The sequence below is a fragment of the Pipra filicauda genome, unplaced genomic scaffold (genome assembly GCF_003945595.2).
Source record: "Pipra filicauda isolate LSUMZ 115617 unplaced genomic scaffold, ASM394559v2 scaffold115_size4368891_pilon, whole genome shotgun sequence".
Classification (NCBI taxonomy): domain Eukaryota; kingdom Metazoa; phylum Chordata; class Aves; order Passeriformes; family Pipridae; genus Pipra; species Pipra filicauda.
Window position 1 is genome coordinate 1,734,528 of NW_024103607.1, and position 23,805 is coordinate 1,758,332.

A 23,805-nucleotide genomic window follows, 5' to 3' on the forward strand; every position below is an offset into this window, starting at 1 on the left:
GTACGTGAAGCTTTCCTATTGCTTCTGTGTCATTACAGCCACCGAGTATGGAAACAACCTCCTTATGTCAGACAAAAGCTTACAGAATCAAGAAGTCAACATATTCATGAATCATCTCAAAGCAATCATGCAGTTCTGGGCTGAGGAAAGAGCTTTTTTCCATTTTCCCTTCACTTCTTCCCTCCTAGTGCCAATACACAGGCACCTCCTACCAGATTAGGCCATCTGGTCACTTGATAACTGTAAAGAGCAAGCACTCAGTTAACACTGTTTAAGAGATTAACAAAACTACAATATTTTCAGGTGAAGTTACAATAATCTCGTGGGTTAGTTTTTTGGGTTTCCATCTTAGAAGGGTAGGTTTCCATCTTAGAAGGTAAAAGAATTTTGTAGTTGTGCTCAACAGTTGTCATTAAACAAAATTCTTAGCTTAGCTTTAACCCACCTGCCTCCATCCTCCCTCCTATGATATTAACAACCAGCCACAGATATTTAACTGGCTACATATCTGTTGTAGAGAGGATATACAAAGAGCTTCAAGTCAAGAAGAAATGGGATTAGAACCCTTAGAACTGCTTTAGTTTAAGGTAGGCAGGAATTGAAAACCTCGTACAAAAGGATAACAATACTAAACATTTTTAAAAATGAGACAGCAGAAGACATTATGAAATCTATATATTGGATTTTAAACATTAAATTAACTTGACAATGTTTATAATACTTGATGTTACCTGAGAAATCTTTATTTTTTTTTTAGCCTAAATGAACAGAAGGTTCTTATTAGAGTTAAATTTTCCAAAAATCATACTATTAGTCAGGAGACTAGAATGTGAAAGATGAGAGTAGCTCTTAACATCACGCTTATTGGTAATGTAATTCCACTGAAAAATCAAAGAAAAAGGAACTACACATAATTTACTAGAAAGGAGTTACAGCCATTCTGTAACACACAATACACCAATGAATAACAGCATTTCAGTACATTTCGTGTTTACAGAGAAAGTGCTGAGTATTAAACTAAAGGACTAACATTAATCTATCAAAATCTGCTTATAGTGTAAGGAGCCTTTTTGACCAAAGCCAAATGTCTAGCCTGAACTTAGTTACATTATACTTCTGCTAATATCAGCATGAGTTTATTGACCAAGACATAGCTAAAATAATAAACAGTTTTAAGCCTACATTTATAGTACCCTCTGTCATATATATTGTATTTCGCATAATGAAAGACTGTAATTCTACACAGGCACATTTTATAGCACAATTAAAGAGTGGCCTGGTTTTTAAGAACTTTCATGCAGGTAAATTTTAAATAATGTCTTCTCCCTCTAAAAAAAAAAAAAAAATAAAATCACTGAATAAGCAGGATGTCCAAATTCCCCAACAATATTTCCTCCACAGTTGTTACACTCTACCCAAAACTCATGCAGTGATTGGTATGCTGTTTGTTACTCACCATAGCCTCAAACCCAAGCAGAAGGCAAAGACACCAGACACATTTTAACAGAAGACCGCAACTCTCCTTGAAGTCAGCCATGGGATCCCAGAGCCACACATTCCACCCGTTCTGGAACTGTGGTTAATGCCAGTCTGACAAAATACAGTTAATGTGACTCCAAGCTGTCTCAAGAATAAGATGAAATAAATAGACTTCATCTTTTTCTGGACAATCCTTCTTCAGGCATATTATCATCCAAAAAATAAGATTAGATTGAACTCTCTAGACTAGTGTTCTGCAGGAAACAAAGCTAAAGAAGCCATGAGTTTCAGTAGCCTACTTACAACTGCTAGTATTGAAATTAAGACCACAAGAGCAATTTCTCAGAGGCAAGTGTCATTCAACTATCTTCTCTGTAGCTTCACAGCGTACTACTACCCATTCTTCACGGAAGGCAGTCAGCTCTATCATTTATGGGGTGGATTCGATAGTCAAACCTTCTCCAAAATACACATAGACATTTTTCCTTCCCATTAATCATTATACTGTCTTATGCACATCATGTATCTTCCAATAATAGCGGTATTTTTCAGTTTTATTTTGTAATGACCTCCTGACAAGTAGAGCAGTTTCATGTTAGCTATCTAATGTCACTGTTGATTCAGATTCATCTCAAGAGATGCCACTTATAATGAATACAAGTGACATAAAATAGTTATACAAGCACAGATTATGGACAGTGTTTGTACTTCATTATTATAATTTGTGCGAACAACTCATTAATAGTACTTTGAAAAGAAGTGAAAGACTACGTCTAATGCTAAGCATGAACTGCAAGTTACTAATGCAATTTGGGTCACACGAAATCCATTTCAGTTCATCTACATATCCAATCCACAACGTAATTTAGAAGCATTAGAGACAAAAACTACTGAGCAAACAGATCAGTATTCCTTCCCTCTCCCCAATTCATTCATACAATTATCTCCAGGCAAGTACTTAATACACAAAGCTTCTTTTTCTGCATATAACTATTTTGATTATTAACATTAGTTTTGCAAAACTTTAATGGCACATCAGCAGATGTTCTTTTCAAAGGATTTCACAACATCCTATCTTAATGGTGAAGTAGAGGAAGAGCCTAATTGTCCTTAATCCTCTATTCAAAATAGGTTAGCTGAAATCCTCTTTTGACTGAAGCAAAGAGATTAGTCAGTGTCACCAGGAAAAAGAAACACTATTTCCCCCTCACCCTGCCCTGTATCTAGATGAGTTTAATGATTAATGAAGGAAATACGTTTTTCTATTTCCAAAAGGGAAATTAGACTATAGGGAAGAGCAGAATAAATGGAAAAATGTCTCTATGAAATCTCCAAATTCTTAAGCTTTCATGCTTGTAGTAACGACCACAATGATATAAGTAAGAAGCATCCCAGAACACACTTTCAGGGTATACTTCAGTAATCAGACACAAGAGCTCATATGAAGGACCTTTTTTTTTTTTAATACCAATACACATCTGGATCTCTGGTAAATCTTGGCATAATTCTTGACATTACCAAATGAACAGCTCCCAATTTAAGGAAGCAGTGTTCATTCATCTGCACGTGAATGCACGCAGATGGAGGAATCAAGAGGGAAATCAGAGTTTGCAGGAGAAACAGTGTGGAACTCTTAAGTAACAAAAAAACCCAACCCTAAGACAAAGTCATTACAGGTTTATGTTCACACTCAGTTGTCTTCCTGGAACATGCTAATTTTGTTACCTGGAAGCATTTAAGTACCCTTACAACTTCTCTCTCTGGAAAAGATGGGCAATACTCTCATCCCTGGCCTAAGAAAAGATAGATGCACAAAGAAATTAACATCCAGATCTACAAAGATATTTAGGTGATTTATCAGCCCGTGGTCTTCTGTGATGTTCCAAATAAACTCTCCAGCCACTGGTTCATCTCAGTCTCCTAGAACTATCCAGGCTAGGCTTCCAGTTTCTTCCTAAAAAGAGTGCATTTTTAATACAGTACCACAAATACTCAATACTTAGAAAATTAAAATCAGAGTTAAATTGAAAAAAAAAACCACAACCCAAAACAAAACACTTTTCATGATGACTCAGTGTGTTTGTGCCACAGGCTTCTCAGTGTCATTACTGAGAGGGAAGAAAAACAGCTGGTGTACATATGATATAGAAAAAGAATCCTCAACTTGCCTTGTCTACCTGCAACTGTTGCCATGGCAATTACAGCAGAGAAGATAATAGCATTCCAGTGTCATTCTGCTTCATAGCTCAGGATGAACTTTAACTGAAATATCCCTCAACAATTATACAAATAGAAATATTACATTATCCTGTGTAATGGTAAGCCACTAGAATAAGCAGCATTATTCTGGAAAAAATACAATCAGCCTAAAAGACTTACATGAGGAGAAGCAGGTTATTTTGCTTAAAAAAAAAACAACAACAACAAAAAAAAAAAAAACCCACACAGTAAAGTTGAATCCAGTTGCATAACAGGTGCTAAAACATCTGCTCAGTCTTCTGTGACACAGTTTTCTCTTGGTTTCTGCTCCCTGACACACCTGCACATGACATGCACCAAGCAGCTCACTGTCAATCCAGCTGGAGCTCCTCAGAAATCACAATGGTTTTCTAGTCACACTTAAACCTAGTTCGATGGGACAGTTTCTATTACCCCCATCTCAACACCACAAAGAGCAGCCAGCTATGGTATTTGCAGAACGCTTTACTTGTCAGCCCAGTTACTATTTTCTAAGGGTTTGGAGTTTAGAAAGCAGACTCACTAGAAAATCCCATTCCGTCTTGACACTTTTCTTGTTTCAACTGCTACTGTATGACAGGAGAAAAGAATCAACAAGAAATGGTTATCAGAGATGTTAAGCTATAAATGTGCTATGTCGTAACTTTGTCCTCTTTCATTCCCAAAAATAATTTTGAAAAGGCTTCCTGCTTGCAGAATTGATACTCTGTGGTGCTTGAGAAAAGGCAAAGCAGAACAACATTAAACTCTTTTTAATCAAACAACATGTTATCAATTGACAAAAGCAACTGTGCAGTTCTCACCTCTGAAGAGACAAGTACTTTGATGCTAAACAAAAGCAAGATTAAAAGTTCTTATTTTCTTGATTTTATTTCTACAGTTTAGATGCTCCAAAAGCAATGTTTTCTACTATCAGAGAGCATCTGATGAGTGCAGATGAGCAATATTTTGTAGTCAATAGCAACCAGCTTGTACACTGACTTCCTGTAAGTGAAATGTTTTACATATGAAATGTTCTACTTTCATTTGTTTATTCTCAAAAGAAAAAGGAAATTATGGTTTTTTTGTATAAATTAGCTAATTGATGGGGTAGGAGAAAGGGAAAAAACAAAGCCCATGCAATTCTTCATGTTTATTGCCCTTCAGCAGTAAATAATTGATGTGGGGAGATTGTCTGTGGGGTTTTTTGAGCCTCAGATAATACTGAAATATCTTAAAGAGTACATTACAAACCAGAATGAACACAGGAGTCACTACCAGTATGAAATGCTAGTTAGATTTGCAGAAGTGCCAAATCCTGTCAGCCACAGTGAACTGATTAATTCAACTGAATTAACTTATAAGTAATTATAACTTTCAAACTTTACTTTTTTTAAATAAATTCCTGAAAAGTATGCAGGCAGAACTCCATACAGATACCCACTCTCCCAAAAAATAAAGGAAAAAGGCAACTAGGAGAATAACAAAGCAATGGTGCTTGGGGAAACAGGAATTCAGAACTTACTCATGATGTTTAACCCACTCATCATGCCTTCCACAGCAGGAAGAACTGGTCCCTGCAGTGAAGCGAAGCTATGAGATGGGAAGCATCTCAGGTTTCAAGAAAACATTTTGACACACAGACTTGTTCAAGAGATAACAAAAATGCATTGCATACCTGGGATGGACACTTAAGAGCTACAAGTTACTAATTCCTGACCCATGAATACACACATGGCTCCTACAGGGAACATCTTTCATACCATCAGGACAGTTAGCAGATGAAGAGTCTGTGTACAAACACACTTATGACATTTAAAACAGCTTAAGATTTTGTCAAGTCATATCCCTGGAATTAAACACCAAACCCAACACAAACCTTTTGACTTATTTTAAGTGATAGCTAGGAAGAAAACTGTGCTTATGTTAGCAGGCACCCTGAATAAGAAACAAACTACTGCTGTCTAGGTAACACTCATCTGCCAGGGTGCAGAGAGAGCTGAATAAATACAAGCAAAACCAAGAACTGACCACAGGGGTATCCTCAAATGTATTAACTGAACTCATCTGAAATACTTGATAAATAGATTGCCCTTTAAGACAAATACTGAGCACCAGCACTTATAATTTTGCCAACTTTCAAGTCAAAGTAGTTAGCAACCTTTGCTGTATCAAAACTAGATATATAAATAAACTGAAGCTCAATATTGATTTATGTCTACTAAGACTACAAATACAAGCAAAATACTTAGGAAAAATCATCTAAACCATGACCAAAAGCCACAGGTTTCCACGAAACTTAGTTTTAGGGGCTAGAAGCCCCTAACGTAACTTCCTGGTTAGACTAGTCAATCTTCTCAGACTGATTAAAGTTGACCCACTTCTACAATAGTGACAAATAGAGCATCAGTTTGTAAGCTCATTTATTCCAATCTTCCAAAAAAAAGATTTTTTCAAAAATACCTGCACAATTAATAGGCCAGCAGCTTCCCAGGGTCCAGAGCTGTGGTAAATCCCTGTTCCTTCTAAAAATAAATCTTACCTCCTACTATGTGCATTTGGACATATTTACACAGGCAACAAATACTTAATATCCTGAAGTAACAGCAGAATCTGAAAGAGGAGAAGCAGTAAAGTAGCAAGATATCTAAATATACTACATAATACTGGCAAAACTGTTCAGTAATACAGACCTTTGACCCAGTAGCATTTACTGTATAGCCCAAAGTCATACATGGACAGGAATTTTTAGTGATGAGGGCCAGCTGTCTTGCAAATCCAGAACAGACTGCCGCCATAGGCTGCAAGACGTTTAGCAATCATTTAGTGTCCAAACACACATATGCTAAAGAGCAGCATCTTCCCAGATTGCCCAGATATATTCAAATCCACATTCAGCCATAAACGGCCACCATGAATACCCAAAAGACATGTGCACAGGTTTTATTACGAAAAGTGTTCATTTTATGAAAGATAAGAAGTCACCAAGACTTGTTTTAATATTATTAGCCATCCTTTGACTGTGAAGAGGAGGGACTTCAGCAGTCCTAAGATCAGTAAGAAATAAGTCACCAGAGAAAACTAATGCAGCTGCAGTTATACAGGCAGAACACATCACTTAATGATATCCACAGTGTCCCAAATAATCTAACTATAAAACAAAAGCTAATCTTGTATGGAGACAGTTTCAATTGCCATTGTCTGCTTGGTTTTACCCTAAATAGTGTACTGCTGAGCACATAGCAGGTTCTCCATGACATTTACAGGATAGCACATGCTAATTCTGTATTCTCTGGCTATGAGGCTGCCATCCCTGGGGTATCCCACATCCTCTAGGGAATACACAAACAATCCAAGGAGAAGACAGAGGAACATATTGCCTGACGCAAAAGCAACATTCAGAACAAGAGGTAATATTTTTATAGAGTATGTGACAAAAAGCGTAGCCCCACCAAGGCAATTTTCACACTACCCCCATAAAACCATTACTTCCATTATTTGGGAAAGTAAATTAAACAATACAGTTGTAAAAATTTATCCTATTTATCTTACTGTAGAAAGCTTATTTAGTTCCTATGGTTCCACAAAGTGGAAAAGCTATATATAAAGATGTTTCTGTTTTGTGACTTAAAGATGCCTTTACTATAGCTCACACACATTTTAAATCAGCAAAATATAAAAAATAACCTCATTAGACACAATTAAGAAAAGTTACATTGCTGTATATCAGCTAGAGGAATCACAAAGGATTTAGAAAACTATAATGAACTTCATGTCAGCTGTACTGCAGTGAAGCAAGTACCTTTTCTAGAGAAAGTGATTCTTCCCCATCAATCCTGTAAATTGTGTATGGTTGCAGTAATGGTAACAGGAAGCAAGAGCTGAAGTGAAAAACCCCAAAGTTTGCAGGATTTAAAGAGGCAGAACAAGGATGTAAATTTTAAAATTTAGTAAGATAAAGACATAATTCCCTCTGTCTGTCTAAGAGGCTACATCATCTCTTGGTGAAGAGATATGAACTCCAGTATGACAAGCATGATGAACATCTATTTTATTCAGCCCACATGGCTAAAGTGTTCAATGCCTGGAAGACATAAACACGATACTCAATGCAGGTAAAACAACAGACATATTTGAAAATGCTAACCAGGAAACTGGCAGCACCCAGTCATCGCTATTCTTCCACAGGGCCTTGGAAACATGTATGATATTGCACTGCTTCAGGACAGCAACTGCACAGTAAGGGAAAGGGGAATGGGGAGGATCTTCACAATAACAAGAACCCTTGTATTTAACTTATGTCTTTATGTCCAGCACCAGGAAAGAAATGACACACAAGAAGTGACGTTAGAAATGTTAGAAACTATTCTAATAGAAGTCTCCATTAGTACATCACATAGCAACTGTCTGTTATCCCAAGATCGTACCATAAGAGCTCCCGGCTACCCAAACAACATCTCCAGTTTGCATCAGCCAAGGTTCTCAGGATAATCCTGAGACCAGCCTGCTCTAGAAAGGACCTGCAGCTGAACATGACCAGGACACAACTTGCAGGACACAGATTTGTACCTCTAGGCCCTTGATCATTGAAAAGTTTCCTTACAGATTTTAACTAAACCAAAGTTTGAGCTTACTTTGAAAGAAACACAAGATGTAACTATCCACTCCAACTCTCCCCACAGAAGAGTCACTGCCTAATTAAAAAGCAGTTTGGAAAGCGGCAAGCACATCTCCACCTGTGTGGTCTGGCTGGTGTGCACGGAGCTTTGGTGAAAAACTACGGAGTGATACTGCTGACGTGTACATCTGCTACTCATGCACTGCAGCCAGTTTCAGGCCCAGCACTCAAACTACTACGTTTCATTTTCACTGCTGTAGATGTACAAAAGTGTTGAACCGTGCAGATAAAAAAAGAAAACGTGCAACATAGGCATCAGCTCGCCAGATATTAATGGCCTTAATGAAATGACGAGCAAAAATTTACTTAAAGCAGCTTTTTTCAAAATTACCTTTCCTTGGAAGAAAGAATTCTAAATTAAGACACTGGAGGCATGCAGAAGAACAAGAAGCAACAGGTGAAAATATACAAGGCAGCCTGGAACAGCTGGGCCATTACCTAGGCATAGCCTATTGGCATATATACAATGCAGAAAGTAGTGTAACCCAGGAAATAGGAACCCTTCCTCACATGGGATTTAATAATGTTTCATTTATCTTTTAGACTGCTGAATTAGCTTGTCAGCAGTGCAAGAGAGGGGTGACAGTCCACAACTTAAAGGCTCAAGTGCCTTATTTTCAACATACTGTCTTCTCATTTACACCTAGTTTAGCTACTCTGTTTCCTTTATATCTGATGCTTAAGCCTAGTTAGAAAGAGGTTAGCAACAATGTTGTGCAGGAGATTTAACAGTATGCTTGCTCTGTGCACAATGAATGCGCCTTTTGTACAGGTTCCAGATGTGAGCACATATAAAAAAAGAAATCTTAAACTAAATCCAAAGTTAGATCAGCACTGACAGATCTCTATACCCCAAGTGATCCCACCTGCTTCAGACCTCAGCACAGCTCACCTGAGCTTTATATATCCATAGAGACTATTGCTTCTCTTTCTCTTATACCTCATTATTAATATGCATATTAGTTTGAGTATTCTCCCTCAGGGCCGCTTTCTAAGGATCCATACGCACAGCTGCTTTCAGTATTCACTTCTCCATTCTCTCGTCATTGCACATAATATTCTATTGCAAACAGGAGGAAAAAATCCAACCATTTTTCACCTCTGCTATTTTTCTTCATTTGCGCTTCAAAAAGACAGACTTCAGCCTGTACTATGTGGAGATAGCTCTTGACACACACAAATCTAAGTGTATTTATTTTTGCTTGGTCAAAGCACCAAAGTTTCCTTAATTAGAGGAATTTTTGCATAGGGCAAAAAGCCATATATATTTGAAAATCCAAATTCTCTCTCCCTACCTTTTAAAAATTTCTTCTACACCCAAAAGCAGAAATTTGCAGTTTCCCGGTATTGGTTGTCCCCATCCCTTTTATTGCATAGCCCCACACTTACAGGCATTCTACCAATCTACTTAAAACATTATCCTGAGCATTTGTTTGGGGTTCAGTGGAACCAGACTCGCACCCAACTGACATACTTCAGCCTACACTTGGATGCACCCTAATGCGCTACCGAGTTGTTCTTTCAGGGGGTACAGGTGGGCTTTCACACGCGAGAGGACCTCTCTCTCACCGCTGTACTCTCAAGTCTGGCGTGTTTGAATCTTACTACGCACAGATACAAAAACTTGGGACTATTCCGACCATTCGCCAGTGTATTTAAATTGGACAATTCCACAAAAACGCCGCTTGACTGAGACAATGTAACAAGAAGAAAAGGGGAAAAAAACCTAAACAAAACCAAACAAACAAAAAAACCCCCACAACCACTGGACATTTTCTCTGCCCTAATAACTACGTATCGCAGCACACTGTAAACTACAGTGCTCTGAACTCAGGTCAAGCCGCTCTGGTTCAGCGAAGGACAGTCCCGTGGGGCGGGCGGGCTGCAGGGAGCGCATCGACACCCGCCGCTGCATCCTCCGCTGACACCGGGCATCACGTGTGGCAGCCCCCGGGGCTCCCCCGGCTGCCGAGCCGGTCATGGGACCGCCCAGCTCCCGACCGAGCCCTTCCCGAGAGCGCGGGGCCACGGCGGGCGCTCCCCGCCCCGCTGGGGTGCGAGGGGCACGGGCGGTACTCACGTATCGGCTCACGAGGGTCCGCAGGAGGCTGCAATCCATGGCGGGCGGGCGGCTCAGGACCGCGCCGCCGGGTGCTCGCCGGTGCCGCCGGGCTCCCTGGCTCGCCTCCTCCCTTCCCACATGCAGGGAGCCGCGCTCGCCCCGCCGGACCCGCTGTGACGCCGGCCCGGCGCTCGCCGCCAGTCCCGGCTATGCCATGTGCTCGCCGCCGCCGCTGCGGCGCGGCGCCCCGGGGCCCCGCATACCCCCCGTCGCTGCTGCTGTTGCCGCTGCTGTTGCCGCTGCCGCTGCCGCCGCCGCCACTACACTTTCGCGGAGAGGAGGCGGAGAGAAGCCGCCGCCAGCCACTGCCCAGATCGGCTCTCCCACCCCCCGCCCGCTCCGGGGCTTTATCCGGCGGGCGGGGCCGAGGCCGCCCCCGCCGCTCCCCCCGCACCTCCTCGCGCGCGCGCCCGCCCGGTACCGGCCCGGCCCGCGCCCGGCTCGCGCCGCTCCGATCTCGCCGGGCGCTCCCGGCCGCGCGCACGTCACGCGGGGCGGGCGCGCGGGCATGCGCGCGCCGGCGCTCGTGCCCGTGCCTGCGCCCTCTCCCCCTCCCCCTCCTGTCCCGCGCGCGAGGGGCGACCGGTAACGGCTGCGCGCGGGGTTCGCGCGGGAGCGGGTTTGGGAAAGCTGAAGTGAGACATGGAGTGATACTGGGAGGGAACTGAAAGCGTAGGGACAAGCCAGAGAGTGGTGTTGGGTGCACTGGGAGGGAACTGAGAGCACGGTGGGGGGGAAAGCCAGGGAGTGACACTGGGTTCAGTAGGGGAGAAGTGGGAACGCTGGTAGGAGACAGGAAGCAATACTGGAAGAGCTTGGATGGAATGAGAGCACGGAGTGGGAGCCAGATAGTGACACTGGGAATACTGAGATGGCATGGGAGCATGGGGGGGGGAGATGGGGGCGGGGCCGTGGGGAACCAGGGGGTCATACCGGGAGCACCTGGAGGGAACTGAGAGCACTGGGGCGAGCCAGGGAGTGACACTGGGAGGGAACTGGGAGCAATGAGGGGGAGACAGTGAATGATACTGGGAGCACTGGAGTGAGCCAGAGAATCGTACTTGGAGCACTGGGAGGGAACAGGGAGCACTGGGGGAGATAGGAAGTGATACTGCATACTCCCTCCGCCCCGCCTTCCCCTGCCCCCCGCGCTCCCGCCCTGCCCGGAGCGAGGGGAAGGTGGAAGGTGGAAGGTGAGGCGCAGAACAGGAGGGAGCGGCCGCCGCGCCCTTCCGGGGCGGAGGTGCGGGCGGCGGGACGGCGCCTTTGCCCCGCCGGGGCGGGAGATGCGTTCCCGGGTGTGCCCGGGGTGGCGGTGGCGTTGGCTCCGCGGTGCTGCTCCGCGGGAGCCTGGCCTGCCTCTCGTTGGACCGTGAAAAAGATTTCGATAAGTGCTGCCGGTGCCGCGCGGCGGGTCCGAATTGTGCTGAAGGCAAACCCCGCTCCGCCCGTCCCGGCGGCCGAGCAGCGGCAGCGCTGGGGCGCAGCGCGGCGGGAGCCCGGCCGGACAGGTGGGACCTTCCCGCGTGTAAAACGCAGCAGGAACGGATAAAGAAAGTTCTGTGCAGTGACTAAAGCCCAAATATTACTGTCCTGATAAGGCCACAAACGATAGAAATGACTTGGTGTTAGGTGAAGGGATAAGCAGAACTCAGCAAAAACGTGCACAAAACAGAAGTAGGAGCATATCAGTATTCTATTTTTTTTTAAATACCTGAAAGAACACCTTTAAAGGCCTTTATTTTACTCAACTGTTGGGTTTTCATGCCATTCATACCGAAGACTAGCTCAAGTTTGCAAGATTCTTGTAAGCAGTCTCAGATGACTTCTGGATTACTCTATACAACTTAATGTAAAATTAAGCCTCTACACCAAATACTTTCTCAAAAATAATTTGGAACTTATCAATTTTGTAAAATTCAATCATTTACTGAAATTGTTAGTTTGGACAAGAGCATTTTATGCTTATGAAAATCCATTCTCTTCTTTAGCAGCAACCACATAAGCTGTCCTTTATTGCTTAGTTTATGGCCAGAACTAGGCAATTTTTGCTTCTTTAGTTTTTGCGTTGTCTCAATTAAAAAGTTCTCTGGACACCATAAAAGATGCTAACCCAAAGAGTACCTGAATTTCTAATCCAACTAACACATGGAAAAAAATAGAAATTACACTTTTTGAGATCATTACGTAAATACTATGAGAAAGGACATATAATTGCTTCTTTACAGGTCACCTTTAATATAGACGCATTATGTACATTTGGCATTTATTGAGGGTTAGATTGCAAAACATATAATTTAATGCACACTAAGTGCACTGTGGTCAAGGTAACGCTGCTATTCAAAGTCTAAAGTGATGTTGGTCTAAACCCCAGTTTTCTTCATCTTGGTTATGACTAATAATTTGTATGCATTTTGTAGCACCTCTCCTTTTCATGCTCCTGTTTACAGACCAAATGGTTTGTAACATAGGTTTCTGTACTTGCCTTTCACTTTCGAGAAATCATCACGAAACTGAAAGGGGAAAATAATTAGACCTATGAAACAACAGGAATTTTTCTCAAAAGTAGCAATTCTGCATGAGTTAACACAAAACTGTTATCTGTTTATTTACATGAACAATTACATATTACAGTAATATTATGTGTGCGTATCATTAGTCTTCAGGAAACTAGTTTATTACCAAAAAAACCACAGAAGAACTTAATTCATGAGCATAAAGGGATAATTTCAAAATATTCAGTTTGCAAAGCTGAAACAGGAAATTCTTTGGATTGGTTTTTAGGATACTTCTCTGTCTAGCCATTCCATTTTCAAAGAATCTGTGGAATATTCATATTTTGTAATATTTTTAAAAGTTATTCCACTTTTATTTAAGCCGTGCCATTTAATCAATCCAGTGTTTTCAACGACATTACTTCTTACCAGGATCTGGAATGAAAGTGGATTTTCAAAATATGCAGAAAGTTGTTTTTTCAAGTTTTCTTTCTCTTAATACTTTTGGTAGTTTCTTTCATCCAAATGCCTCAATATATTTTTCCACTTAAAGAAGTGTCTTGTGTACAATGCACACCCTACTTGGTACACTTCTTGGAGCATCTCTGAAGGGAAGGAAGTTCGCCTGATGAGCTGGGAACAGTTATCAACAGCTCAGTGCTGAGCTTGATCATCATGGGGATATTTCTAAGTTCCTTGTTGTCTCTTCAGCTTTAGTAACCAAAATGGGCCTGCAAGAAACATTTTCCTTGCATCCAGAGCCTGGACCCACTTGTGGCTTTAGGTTCTGCAAAGGTTGGCTGTATTCCCTTAGGTGAAAAGGGGACCAAGGCTCCTGTTCTTACTGACTCTTTTAGTCAAGGGCAGGCAACACACACACACTTGGATACAGCCATTTCCCGGCTACTGCTCAAGCAAAGCTGAGCCATTTTCCTGCCCTTCCCTATGCTGCCAAGAAAAAGAGAGAAAAGGAGCACAGCTGGATTCTGGGCACATATTGAGGTGAAATGCCAGCCTGCGTTAGCTGTCTCTTGTGCCCACACTTCCCCCAAAATGACACCTAAATGTGCAGCCCAGAAGAGAGCACCCACCAGTAGGACACCGAAAGTTAACACAGCACACCCTTGCCAACTGAGCCATGTTTGTGCAGGGAGGACTGAACAGCAGATATCTGACTTTTTGGAGTTAAAAGTTTCTCCGGGGGTAGTGTGCAACTGAGTAGGGTGTTTAGGTCATACTTCTAGACTTAGGTACCTCAAATCTGCCTAAGTCAGTCTTAAGGTGCCTGAGTCCTTTATTGGATCTATCCTTAAGCGACCTGCTAAAGGTCACGTTGTGACTTAGCAGTCGAGCCAAAAGAGGAGCCTTGATCATACTGGTCATGGATCTGTTCTGCCTATTATGCAATGTTTCACTTTCAAGCAATTTATTAAACTATTTGTCTTTGAATATGCCATCACATTTATTTCACTCCTTATTTCTCATTTTAAAAATAAACTCCTAAAATTACCTGTATGCTGTCTCTATCTTGTGTGACCTAGCTGTCTTTTCTAAATTTCTTCTTCTTCTCTGACGGCAGATTAGATTTCCTGTTCTATTGCTCTCCATTTCTCCTTCCTGTTCTTACTGAATGATTCCTTGTGATCCATTACTGGCCTCTCAGCCTCCTCCTACCTGCCCAGCTGAATCACCAAATGCTCTAGATCTTACTACTTACCACAGAATCTCACACTGCTTCTGATTTACTTAATGTGGCAGTACAGTTCTGCCTGAAAGATCCCCCTCATTGTTTAAATAGCATTAGAAATGAAGGTGAATATGGTAGTGTGCAAAAGATTTACTCTTCTTATGTACAGATGTATTTTCTGTTACTTCGCAATTCTTACTGAGTTACTCTGTTTCATAATTGCAGTGATGTTGAGAGACTGGTCCAAGGGCAGCAGTTCACTTCATGCTGGAGTCTCTTCTTGAGGCAGTGATAGATACCCTGCAGTTTAGTCTACCTTGACTTTGGAAAGTGGGAAGACAGGATTTAAAGCTGAGCCCCAATAAAGTTCCACAGTTACCACAGGCACAATGGTGATATAGTACACATGGATAACATGGTAGACATCAGAGGATTTTTGTTCTGGATTTTAGGATGTTTAACATCTGTTTATGTTCCTGCTTCCTATTATGTTACTGACTATGTACCTCTAGTAGTTCTGGCTAAAGTGACTAAATACTTCTTGAAAAAACTGTATGTAGGTGGTAAGAGTTGACTTGGGCATAGGTGAGAATAGTGTGAGGGATGGGAAATACAGAGATTGAAAAGCTATTAATTGTATGCTGCTCATCTGCTTGAGAAATTGGTGTGTGCTTTGAGTGCAGTTGCTTATCCTGCAGCGTTCCTGGCTTTTCCTCTACAAATATATCACTTCTTAATTTGTGTCTCTCCCTCTATTATATTTCTGAAAAGCTAATTATTCCCTCAGTGGAACAGATGTTTGTGCTTTGATCTATTGAAATAGTATTTTCTCAGATCCTTCTGAATATTGTTTGTGAAAAGAGATACCAACAATAATTTTTAAGTCTTTGCTTTATGTTAAAAACATTTCATGGCCTGGTGTTTGTGACAGATGTACTTAATTTGAAGAAGAACATAATTAACAGTTACTGGGGTACTCTGAGAACTTACCTGCCCAGGACAGGTAACAAACTGAAGGTGAAGATGAAGCAAGTAAAATGGCCAGCATTAAACTGCTCTGCTGATGATTTTAGTAGAAGTAGAGTGGCCCAAAGGACACAGGATCGAGCACTGGAGACTGAAGATCACTCTTGCTTGACTTTCTTCATCTAGATCTGTTTTTTTTTTCCCAGAAAGCATCTATGTGAAAATGAGACATTTCTGACTCTGACCTCTTTGTTTCTAACCTCTGGCAATAATGCATAACTTCTGTTATAATCAAAAGCTAAATGCACTGTCATTATGACGAAATGTAATTCCCACATCCTTGCTACCAAAGGTGACCTTTGTTATATAGTTTCTTAACAAAATCCTCTAAAAGAACAGAATTTGGCTTCTAAATATCCAACACAATCAAACAAATGCACGTCAGTTAAAATAATTTGGCTGCAATCTTCTGCCAGGTCAGGCAGTTAACTGCAATTACAACCAAGATTTGTTCATCTGCTTTACCTGATGCAAGAGCCCCAGTCCTTGGCTGCTGCAAAGTAGTCCTGTTCATCAGGAAGGTCTTACTAGTGAGATAGAACAGTCACCTGAACTGTTTGGAAGACTTGCCCCATCACTGTGAAACCGTGTATGAAACTCATTAAGAGGAAGCCCAGCCTCCACCAGAAGAAGCTTCTCCTGGGATGAAATGCTGTTGGCTGCTATGGTTACTAATGTGATTTTCCATTTACTTCCTTGTTCACTCACCTGCTCTCCCATTCAAGCACCACACACAAGTACCTTCAGAGAGATTTGTTGTTGGAATAGTGACAAACCTCATTAGTGGCAGCCATTCACAATCACAGAGAAAAAAAGATACAAACGAGCAGCAAATAAACAGAAGAAAGGAAAGTGCTGGAATCTATGGGTATTGTGAATAATATTCTGTCCTTGCTGCTTTGTGAACTTTGTGTTCTCTTTGCTTTGGATTTGCATTAATGTTAGTCTTGCCTTATGTCTCTATTTTACACCTCAGTGCCTTGATCCAGCAGTGAACTCCCCACAGTCAGACTCCTGTGACTGTAGAGCTGAGCGCAGCATCAGGATCTAGATGGGGAAAGTATTGTGGTTTATTTTTGGTAGTTTAAAGGGACAAGAACATTATTTTGCTATTTAATTTTATTTTTGATAGCACTTCACAGGTCTGGTTTCCACATTAACATACATTTTTTTCAGCTGTTACATTTTTCTGATTAGACTGTCTAACTGTGTAATTGTTCTACACTGTGAAACTGTCAAATTCCAAATAAATTTCAGGTGTTCAGGCTGCTTTTTTTCCCCCCAAGTATCAAGAAAAAAGAGATTACTTTTAAAATAGCGTATGAAAATTCCTGTCATATTTCATTATAATAGCCAGATGGACTAGTTAGTCCAGCTGCTATTCACCATAACATACTTCCAGGTTAGGAAGTACTTTTCGACAATATTTTCTAGCAATAAAAACAAGGAGCTGATCCTCCAAAAGGATAGTAAATAATAAGGATATCACTTTCTGGCTACTTTAATGTCATGTGTAAAATTACTTTTGTTCTGATGTAGCATTCAATCGAAGCTGGAAGAAATCTTTTAGTGGTTTGTTCTTTCCCACCAAATAAGGCACTAAATATAGCAGTATCAGCATTCTGGGCTTCAAAAAAAGCTGTGGTTCAGGTTTCTCAAGAATATCTGCTTTTTCTCCTGATTATGTTCAATTTGTTTTATAACTGTTTATTTAGGAAGCATGAGAAGCTTCAAATCAATACATAAGTACCAGAAATATTAAGCACTACAAAACTGAACCATTTGCTTAGATAAAAGTGATGCAGTGATACAGTCATCAGATTTTCCAGTTTGAAAGTTAAAGCCAGCTGGAGGACAAATTCCTAATAAAGGGACACAGCACTGCAGTCTAGGGCAATCTGACTTGTTCTACAGAGAACCGCCCATGTACCTTTGCATTTGACTCTTTCCTTCCCTCTTTCCATGTACATCTCTCTTCCCTCTTTGTTATTCTTGGAAACTGTGTGCTCACGGGCAAGGAATGGACACAGCAGTGGAGTGATGGTGGCAGAGGGTGTCTGAAAGATGGTCCTTTCTTCACCCCTTCACACCTCCTGATGACCCCCACAGGCAGTAGGATGGAAGTAGGATGGATATGGTCCTTTTTTTTTCCCTGTAGCTAGATCCCAGGTGACAGTGACACAGACTGCACCTCTTTCATTTCTGCTGTCCAAAAGGCATCAGCATTTTCTCTAGATTAACAAAACTACCAGTATTTCAATACATATTTTCAAAATAATTTTTGGCCGTGTTTTCAATAGTAATGCTCTATACATGGCTTTCTCATCTGCATGTACTAAGTATCAAAACCTGCTTTTATGGCCACAGCTTATTCAATTGAGAAGTAGTTCTTTAAGACCCTGCTGTGTTTTCCCTTAGTGCAGCTATGTCTGGCTCATCTTCTTGAGAAGATGAGGCTTGGCAAGATGAGCATTGTGTGGACTGGGAATCTTGCTGTGAGGGAACATGGTGAGACTTAGCATTTTGTAGATGGATTCAATGAAGTGTGTGAGATCCCTGAAGCTTTCAACCATGACAACATTCAATTCCATCATGTCACTTGCTGTGAAATGTGTAATGGCCACAGTCAGTGTTTTTTTTTCCTGCAGGAGTTTGCGTGTATTTTCATTAAAGTTGTTGTTACAAGTTTGTTGCAATTGTCATTTGTATATTATGACAAACTGCTTTAGTTAAGTAGGCAATAATTCTAGGAAGAAGGTTTCCTCCTGACAGAGATGTATTATCACAAACCTTTGCGTCTTTACAAAAGGGCTTATAAAGATAAAAATTAGAATTGCATAAAAAGGCAAAAATAAAAATATTAGCATTTTCATTGTCTTATCTTTCCAGAGCACAGCCTGTTGTCATGCCAAATATCTCTATATTATATATAATCAGAGAAGTTTGAATTCTATATTCTCCAATAACATTCCACTCATTTAAATCCTCTAGAGGGGAGCAGGAAGAAGACCCAGACTAGTATAGAGGCTAGTATTCTCTGTGGACAGAAGTATTCATGGGCAAATCTAGTTCTAGTCTCCACAAATTTTATAAGGAAGAGAAAATTTGTGTAGCTTGCTGAGAGTGTGGAGGTAGATATGTGTGACTATGAAGTAGCTTGCTTCCAGACACTATGTATGCTTTTGCTGTACTGGAAGTTTGGTTTTTTTCTGTGTCTTTATTTCATGTAATGGGCATATGGATGACAGGCTAAATAGAAAAGGATTAATAAATGGTAGTGATGGCATCCATGCCTTGTCGTGATACTTCCCGAAGCTGTCAGCTCTGAAGGGAACCTGTCTGACTTAATAGCTGAGTAGGAAGGAGAGCTGGTCAACAACATCTACACAGGGTGAAAAGCCTGGTGAGGGAGAGATTTTATCAAAAGGCTGTAGTTTTGCAAAGCAGCAGTTTCTTCTGAGATGTTAAGTCTGTGCAGACTAATGTCAATTGTTCTGAGAAGGCTCATGTTTCCTTGTAACTGGGTTTAAGTTCTGGTTAGGCAAACCAAAGCTTTTCCTGATTTTGTGTTTACTCTGATTCTAACCTGAGGCATCTGTTTGCTGGAGTAGGCTGTCCTGGCAAGGGACATCAGTGACCATCCTGTCAGCAGGTGAAAGTCTCTGCTGGACCCAGGCAGAGGAGATTTGACCTAGTGTCCAGAAATCGTGGGACGGAAAAAAATATTTTTAGCTGAGAATTTCATGGGGACTTGATGCTCAATAGTAGTGAACCTGCAGTGGAGGTCAATAATACGAGAAACCATTCAAGAGAAATGTATCTGGTAGTAAGCGAAATCCTATGATTAGGTGCCACCAACACTATTTGGTGCCCTATAAATGGACACGTTTACCAGGGCAGTCCCACAGCAGCCATTCAGTGTCGACTGATTTTAAGACAGTTAAGGTTACTGTTGCTTTGCCCCATTTTGATGCTACTGCTTCTACAAAGCTGGCTGGTGCTGGAAAGGAAGGGCCGAGGTGTATGATTTGTATCCTCCACAACTAGTGCTTTAACATCCCCAGGTGAAAGGAGAGAATGCAACCTATCTTACTCCTTGAATATGCTTCTTTCTTTTGCTTTCTAAAATAATTGTTTACTGGCAGTTTAGTGCCTAAAATTAGGCCACCATTACAAATCATCTTCAGTGCTACTGCAGAAAGATGAATGTAGCTGAATTTTCCTACACATGGAGATGCAGCTGGGATTCAGAGCCACATGAAGTAGGAGTGCTGTCCTGAGTTGCACAGGCCTGCCCTGACGCATCTGAACTGTGGAGTGTATGTGCATGTGTGACATTTCTAGAACTAATCATCCTGGCAGAATGACTCCTGTAATGGGTATTGATTTATAGCTGGATGTGGGAGAGTTTGTTCATGTTGTCATAGAGCGGTTGAAATTGAGTTTTGTCAATTAGCAACCACTTTGCCTCCTCTAACTGAGAAGTATATGAACAAAGAGGAATTTCAAATTTTTGCCTTAGTTTTCCATATTGCTTAGAGAAGGAAGTGAGGGAAATGTCAGCTTTTTCCACTCTTCCCTGCTGTGCCCTTCTTCTGCCTTTGGAAAGAGTGGCTCGGGTTAATCATCAAAGGTAAGATATTAAGGAAAGAATCCAGTAGTGGGAGAAGCGATTTATGAAGGCTTCTGTGCTTTAAGGTCATGAGTCAGGGATTCCTTCCTTGAAATACTTAGCCCTTAGGCTGCATTCCCATCTTTGCCTGCTTCTTTGTAGTCCCACTGACGTTGGTGGACTGGCATGTGGGTAACTGAATTGCTCCTAATGATCCTCACACATTATGAATCTGAATGGCTTCTTGGATTTCTGCAGAGCTGCTTCAAGGGTGCAGGGTGGTGACTGTGAAGACAGAAACAAAATCTTATGAAAAAATCTGACCAAGTCTTGGGCAACTGCTAGCCAGAGAGAAGAGAGGTGAGGGGAAGGGAATAGACAGAACAAAGGTGGGATGGCTATTTGGTAGCTCTTATCAATTAATTTATAATTATTTATAAATGTGTACACAGCCACATGCATACAAACTCCTTTTTTCTGTTTAGCATTTTGATTACAGTGAGGCCCTTTAGTACTAGTCACTGTATATACACATATAGACACATATGAAATCAAGGTACTTTTCTAATAATGCATAACCCAGCGGCTGAGGCATTACATATATGTATTTATAGCATATATACAGAATGATGCAATGCATACATATATGAATTACAGTATTTGTAAAGATGAACTTGCTGCTAAAAAAAATTGGAATACAGTAGCTGAAACTGTATTACTACAGTGTATTACATATCCCTTAAGGGTTACAGTTATGGGACATAAAAGCTAATTTTAGTCAAGAAGCGGCATATGTTGTCTGAGTTCCATGAGTAGACTGCTGCCAGTATCCTTTATGGTAGTGAGCCTAAAGAGAATTTGGATGGCCCCATTACAGCTCTGCAGTTTTTAGACAAGCTCTTAATGGCACTGAAACCCTGGATAATAAAAGCATTTGTTAAGTCATAGACTTTCTATTTAGTCTCATACTCAGCAAGCAAAAGAAGGCTGTGGGAATACTATGTTACATTCAGAAAAATTTTAAAAGCAAACAAACAAATTTTTATCTCACGATTGTGCATCTGCTGGTATCAGGATATATTTAGCTGTGTTTATACAGAAAGTAAACTGCAACAAGAATCAGTGAAGTACTCTGATGGGATCTTTTTTAAGAAACATTTTAGAGTGAAAGCATGGTTGGACATTTTTATTGCATGAAATTGGAAACTGCTTGAAACAGGAATATTGAGTTGGTTTAATTTTGTATTCATCACATAAACAAAATACAATAAAAATACTGAATAAAGCAAGAAAAGAACATTTAATAATAAAAATATAGTCATGTTCAAAGGTCTAAAGAACTCTTGAGGTGCTATATATGCATATAATATTATAGAAGTGCACTACAAACCTAGTCTGGAAGCCCGGATTTTTATTTTATACTAATGGTTGGACAAATAGCAAAGAGCAGATAGGGAGACCACCCTACTTTCATTACACCTTTAAAGATGCTCTTATTCTAAATACATAAACATTATTACTTGAAATAGATACTACTTATTGCTGCTTTTACTTATTATTTTTACTGAGAACATAACTGTGCTTCCTTTTTGCCCAGCAATTTCCCTTTTGTAATATAGTGATATGGTTCTGCATAACCCCCTGCACTGTACACGTTTCCGGGTGTTCCAACCACTACTGACAAAACCTAACATATCTCTTTTTTATGTGGCCTGTTATGTTTGTCAGGAAAAGGTGAAGACAATGAATTTTCCTCCATGACTAAGGTCAAAAAAGTTCTTTCTGACAAAATATCCTTTCCTTTTGCAGTAAGCTTACACATTACTCTTCCTATGCTGATAGGCTGCCAAGGCTTTTTTATTAACAGCTAGAAATTTTGGCATGGTTTCCCCTCAGATCTGAGTGGATTGTTAATACGTTTGATGCAGGCACATATGAGGCAACCGATTTATCATGCTTGAGTTTTTGTGTCCTTGACATTTATATCTTAAAAATCAAAGCAGCCTGGAACTGCACAGCACTTCATTGCAAACAGGAGGTGTAGCCCTGCAGACTTCAGTTATTTAGCCTGGATTTAGTGGTAAGGGGCAAATATCTGTAAAGCAGCATACATTCCTTTCACTTATATGTCATATTTAGAACTCTGAAGATGTATTCTTTCTGATAGAGCGGTGTCAACAATATCATAAGACGATGTCTGTCACATTCAGATTACTTTTGTTATGATCCATTTCAGGGCAAGATTCAGTACCAACCTGTCAAATGGGAGGCAGGGTACTCCAGATGTAGCAGCTGCAGAAAATATCAAATACCATGCTAATTATTTTTTAGCTTCTATTCAACAGGTGAAGAAATTCTTAGACTGTCCTAAACTACACTGGTGAACTGAAAGGGAAGGCGAAGTAGGGGCAATCAGACATGTCAAAATGGCTTGACTTCCCTAAATCTGTCCAGTAAAAGTCTTCTTTTGTATCAGCAAAATAATCTGAAATGTTAGGTAGCAAGAAAGGAGACCCCAGAAATGCCTCAAAAGACCATTTTGGTCCTATTTGTGAAAAAGGATTATAAAAAAAGCTTTTCTCCATAGCAGACAGAAGAATGGAGTGACTTTCTAGGATGCTCTTAGTTTGAGATTACAGAGCCAGAAATACAAGCTCAATGAAACTTTTGGCCAGATTTACAGAATAGCTTACCAAATGTAACTCTGATGGAAATAAACAGTAAGAAGGGAAGAACAGTCTCCTGGCATCTGGTAGGCACTCCAGTCCCTGGAAAAATCATTCTTTTTGTTAACATGATTTATAGGATGCCATCAGGATTGGTTGTGCTCGAAAATCTGATACTAAAGTTGTGAAGATTCTCGTGTGACAGGAAAAGGCCCAAATGAATCTATATATTGGGACCAATAAAAAGGGAAAGAGTCAGTTCTATAATAATATTCTAGGAATACAGGTGGAATTTTATTAATCTTGCATGGCGTTGCCAGTGCAGAAAGATCACTAGAAAATGCTACTGTGCTTTGTCCAGAATGAATATACTACTCCTGTTTAGAAGAGACAGATATAATGATAATTGGTTATATAGCAAAATGGCTGTCAGATAAGAATATTACAGCATACAGTTAAGAGACAAATAAAATTTCATTACTTTTACAAGCTTTTACCTTGCTTCCATATGTGATGCTACCAAGGTTTTGCCAGTGACTGGAGCTAGAGATACAAACAGCTGAAGAGAAGAGTTCTCTGAAGAGTAAAGGTGATCAGTCTTCCTGAAGAAGACAGGAAGAATAAGATTATACATGTTTTTTCAGCCTCAAAACTCTCATTATGATGAAGCTTTGTCTGCCATTGTACTTGAGGTCCTGTCCTTTATAAAAATGTCTGGTTCAGGGAAGATTTTAGATATTAGAGAAGATAATCATAAAACCAATTATTTTCCAGAAGAAATAAATTTAAAATGTAGTTGCTCTAGAAGAACATAGCAAATGTA

The 23,805-nt window shown here is 40.6% G+C and overlaps 2 protein-coding genes across 7 annotated transcripts in view; one reads left to right on the top strand and one right to left on the bottom strand.

The window, feature by feature from the left end:
- Window positions 1-10,866, bottom strand: part of ATP11A (ATPase phospholipid transporting 11A) — a 109,625-nt gene extending 98,759 nt beyond the window's left edge. For 4 of the 6 annotated variants that reach the window (XM_039384612.1, XM_039384622.1, XM_027743463.2 and 1 more), the window contains exon 1: window positions 10,455-10,865. In XM_039384612.1, the coding sequence (XP_039240546.1) occupies window positions 10,455-10,493 (39 nt within the window). In that variant the 5' untranslated portion in view covers window positions 10,494-10,865. Of the gene's footprint in view, window positions 1-10,454 lie in introns of all 6 variants that reach the window. The other 2 variants (XM_027743459.2, XM_039384628.1) reach the window with 2 other exon arrangements.
- Window positions 10,492-23,805, top strand: part of LOC120323918 (atherin-like) — a 28,023-nt gene continuing 14,709 nt past the window's right edge. Inside the window, exons 1-2 of the mRNA XM_039384803.1 lie at window positions 10,492-11,081; window positions 11,708-12,007. Coding sequence (XP_039240737.1) covers window positions 10,492-11,081; window positions 11,708-12,007 — 890 coding nt within the window. The remainder of the gene's footprint in view (window positions 11,082-11,707; window positions 12,008-23,805) is intronic.